The sequence below is a fragment of the Humulus lupulus genome, chromosome 9 (assembly GCF_963169125.1).
Source record: "Humulus lupulus chromosome 9, drHumLupu1.1, whole genome shotgun sequence".
Classification (NCBI taxonomy): domain Eukaryota; kingdom Viridiplantae; phylum Streptophyta; class Magnoliopsida; order Rosales; family Cannabaceae; genus Humulus; species Humulus lupulus.
Window position 1 is genome coordinate 180349976 of NC_084801.1, and position 3595 is coordinate 180353570.

The 3595-nt window shown below is 36.6% G+C and overlaps 1 protein-coding gene across 1 annotated transcript; it reads left to right on the forward strand.

The window, feature by feature from the left end:
- Window positions 1-735: 735 nt before the first annotated feature.
- LOC133801373 (L-type lectin-domain containing receptor kinase IV.1-like) lies at window positions 736-3071 on the forward strand. The gene has a single exon (XM_062239561.1). It carries the CDS (start codon window positions 875-877, stop codon window positions 2912-2914), a length of 2040 nt encoding a protein of 679 aa, XP_062095545.1. The 5' UTR covers window positions 736-874; the 3' UTR covers window positions 2915-3071.
- Window positions 3072-3595: the final 524 nt, after the last annotated feature.

Genomic DNA, 3595 nt, shown 5'->3' on the forward strand with positions numbered 1-3595 from the left:
TTATTAAGTATATATAAGATCAAGAAAAGAATGAGTTTAAAAATAATAATAATTTTTATTGTTAGAAAAAATAAAACATAATTTTTTTTCTTCATAAAGTATATATCATGAAATAATCGTAATAGTTCTAAATTGTTAAAATATTTCATGGCATTAATTAATTTATGAAAAAAGATTCATGTTTTGTTCGTTTTAACCATGTAAAATGTTATAATATTTTAACTAATCATTTTAGTTTTTTTTCATTTGTAGTTAAAAATAAATAAACAATAAAGAAATATTACTTTTTTAAAAATATATATTGAAAGTACTCATCTTTTTGGAATATAAAATTGTATAACTCAAAATTACCCATAAGAGTTCATTCCTTTACACAGTTATTATGGTAAAATAAACTATGAAATAGACATTAAAAAAAACAATCATATCTTTTAGTAACTATGAGTTTTTGGATGGTTTAAAACTAGGGAAAAAACACATATTTATTTTACCATTTAGGACAATAGAAACTAACTAAAAAATAAGGGTGGAAAATCGTACCAAGACCAAAATTAAGTGGCAAATAGATTCCCTCAAATTTTTATGTGAGTTTCTGAATTTAATTATAAAGTGAAAGATTTCCTATATATGATACGTACATCTTTATGAAAGACTAGAATACATACAATGTACTTTTTTTTTCGTGTAATATATGTCCCACAAATGTACTTTTTTTCTTTCTTTTCCCATTTCACTTTGATCTTTGGTCGTTTAGAAGTCTTTATAAAAAGCTAAACTATTCTAAGTACTACTTAAGGCCTTAAAACCCTATTAGTTTCTTTGAGCCTGACATTGACCATAAGGTACGGCATTTTATAAGACTCCACATATAGCCATGTTTCGGAAGCTTGTAATGAATATTTTACTAGTAATAACCCAAGTGTTAGCTGATGATGAAGATCTCAGCGGTTTCACCTTCACCGGATTCAAGTCAAACTCGAACGAGAATATCAGCTTGAGTGGCGAAGCTGCAATTAGCGATATTGGTCTCTTGAGGCTCACCAATACTAGTTCTAAATCTCAAAAAGGCTCTGCTTTCTACTCCAAACCACTGACTTTCAAGTACTTTCCAAATACTACTTCTACAACTTCTACTACATGCTTCTCCTTTTCAACCACTTTCGTCTTCGCTATCAAACCAGGACAATCTTCGACTATGAATGGGCACGGCATGGCTCTCGCCATTGCTCCCACTTTGAGTCTCCCAGGAGCCAGTCCGAATCGTTTTCTCGGTCTTTTCAACGAGTCCAACAATGGCAACGCCACCAACCACGTCGTCGCAGTCGAGCTCGACACCAACCGCAGCAAATCGTTCCAAGACATCGACGACAACCACGTCGGCATCGACATTAACGGGCTGGAATCGGTGATATCTGCTCCGGCGGCATATTTCGTCGGAGATAATGGTGAGTTTAAGAACTTGAGCCTCGTAAGTGGCCAGCCTATGAAAGTTTGGGTTGAATACGACGCCGTTGAGAAGCAACTTAACGTGACTTTAGCTCCGGCCAATGTTGTTAGCAAACCCCGGAAGCCACTTTTGTCTTTGACCAGAGATCTTTCTCCGATTTTGAAAGACACCATGCATGTTGGGTTTGCTTCCTCAACCGGCGCTGTTGGAAGTAATCACTATGTTCTGGGTTGGAGCTTTAAGTTTAATGGCCAAGCTCAAGAGCTTGACTTTGAACAGCTCCCCAAGCTGCCTGGTTATTTAGGACCCAGTAAAAACAAAAAGGGATTTAAGCCTATTTTGACTATTGTGTTGCCAATAGTGTTGGTTATAGCTATGGCCATTTCAGTCATAGTTTATGTGGTCAAAAGAAATAAAAGGTTTGTAGAAGTCATAGAGAATTGGGATGAGGTTGAGTTTAGACCTCATAGCGTCAAATACAAAGACCTATGTATTGCCACAAAAGGGTTTATAGACAAAGAATTGTTGGGCAAAGGTGGGTTTGGGAGTGTTTACAAAGGTATGTTGCCTAACACTAGTACTGAAATTGCAGTGAAAAAAGTTTCAAATAAATCAAGACAAGGCATGAAAGAATTTGCTTCAGAAATTGCGAGTATGAGTAGGCTTCGTCATAGAAACTTAGTTCCACTCTTGGGCTATTGCCAACACAAAGGAGAGCTCTTATTGGTCTACGATTACATGCCCAATGGCAGCCTAGATAAGTACCTATTCAACCAACCCAAAACGACACTGAATTGGAACCAAAGATTTCGAGTCATAAAAGGAGTGGCTTCAGGGCTGCTATACCTCCACGAAGAATGGGAACAAGTCGTCGTCCATCGAGACGTGAAAGCTAGTAACATACTGCTCGACAGTGATTTTAATGGCAGGCTTGGAGATTTTGGGTTGGCGAGATTTTACGATCATGGAACTGACCATCAAACGACTCACGTAGCCGGGACTCTGGGATACTTGGCGCCGGAGCTTACGAGAATGGGAAAGGCCACGACGAGCTCAGATGTGTTTGCTTTCGGGGCTTTTTTGCTCGAAGTGGCCTGCGGAAGACGGCCAATCGACAGACGACAGCCGCAAGAGGATGCCATTTTGGTGGATCGAGTGTTCTCTTGCTGGGACAGAGGCGACATTCTTGAGGCCAAAGACCAAAAGTTGGGCTCGGATATAGTAGCAGAGGAAGTGGAAGTGGTACTGAAGCTGGGGCTGTGGTGCTCTCATTCGGAGGCTGTGGCTCGGCCGAGCATGAGAGTGGTGGTAGAGCACTTGGAAAAGCTTAATCAGCTTCCATTGCCAGACTTGTCACAGCTTCAGTTATCTGCCAATGGCTTAACGTTTGCACAATGTGAAGGTTTCGATAATAAATACAATTTTCAACCTTCAGTTGTTGACTCGATTCTCTCATGTGGACGTTGATTTCGAAAACAGAGTTGCATTTTATTGCTCAATATTCAATTCCAAAAGTCAAAGTTACATTTATTTTTTACTAGTCATCATATATTTAAAAGCATAGTTACAAGTCCAACATATATCACTATAGTCTATATATATTGTAGTTTTCCGGGCACCACAAGAAGAGGCCTACGAGTTTACCCCTTTTTAGTTTTTGGCTCCGAAAATATTTTTAAGATATGGTGTAGATATTTAGGGTTACTGTAAAATTTTAGAAAATTTAAAATAATTTACAATTTCGAAAAACAATGTTAAAATAATTTGTTATATGTTAAAATAATCTGTTATATGAGTGATAGTTTTTAATGTGCGTGAAAAATAACATATTTGAATATTATTTTCAGCATTGTAAATTATTCGAAATTTACTGAAAATTTGAATGATATTCTGAATAACTACAATATATATAAACATAAAAAAAATTGCTTCAAAAATACTTCCAGAGCCAAAAATTGGAGAGGAGGTGCACTAGTATAGAGAATACAACACATTTTTATTCTTTATGTTTTGTAATCCATACTTCTATTTATTTTTGCATTTTAGTCCTCTATCTTAAACACATCATTTCTCTCACACCTCTCCATTCTCAATTTAGTTTCTCTCTATTTTTCTCCGAGCTTAGTCTTCTCACATTTCTTATGAAAA

What these genes read in the sequence shown, in the direction of transcription:
- LOC133801373 (XM_062239561.1), top strand. Translation starts at nt 875, where the DNA reads ATGTTTCGGAAGCTTGTAATGAATATTTTACTAGTAATAACCCAAGTG.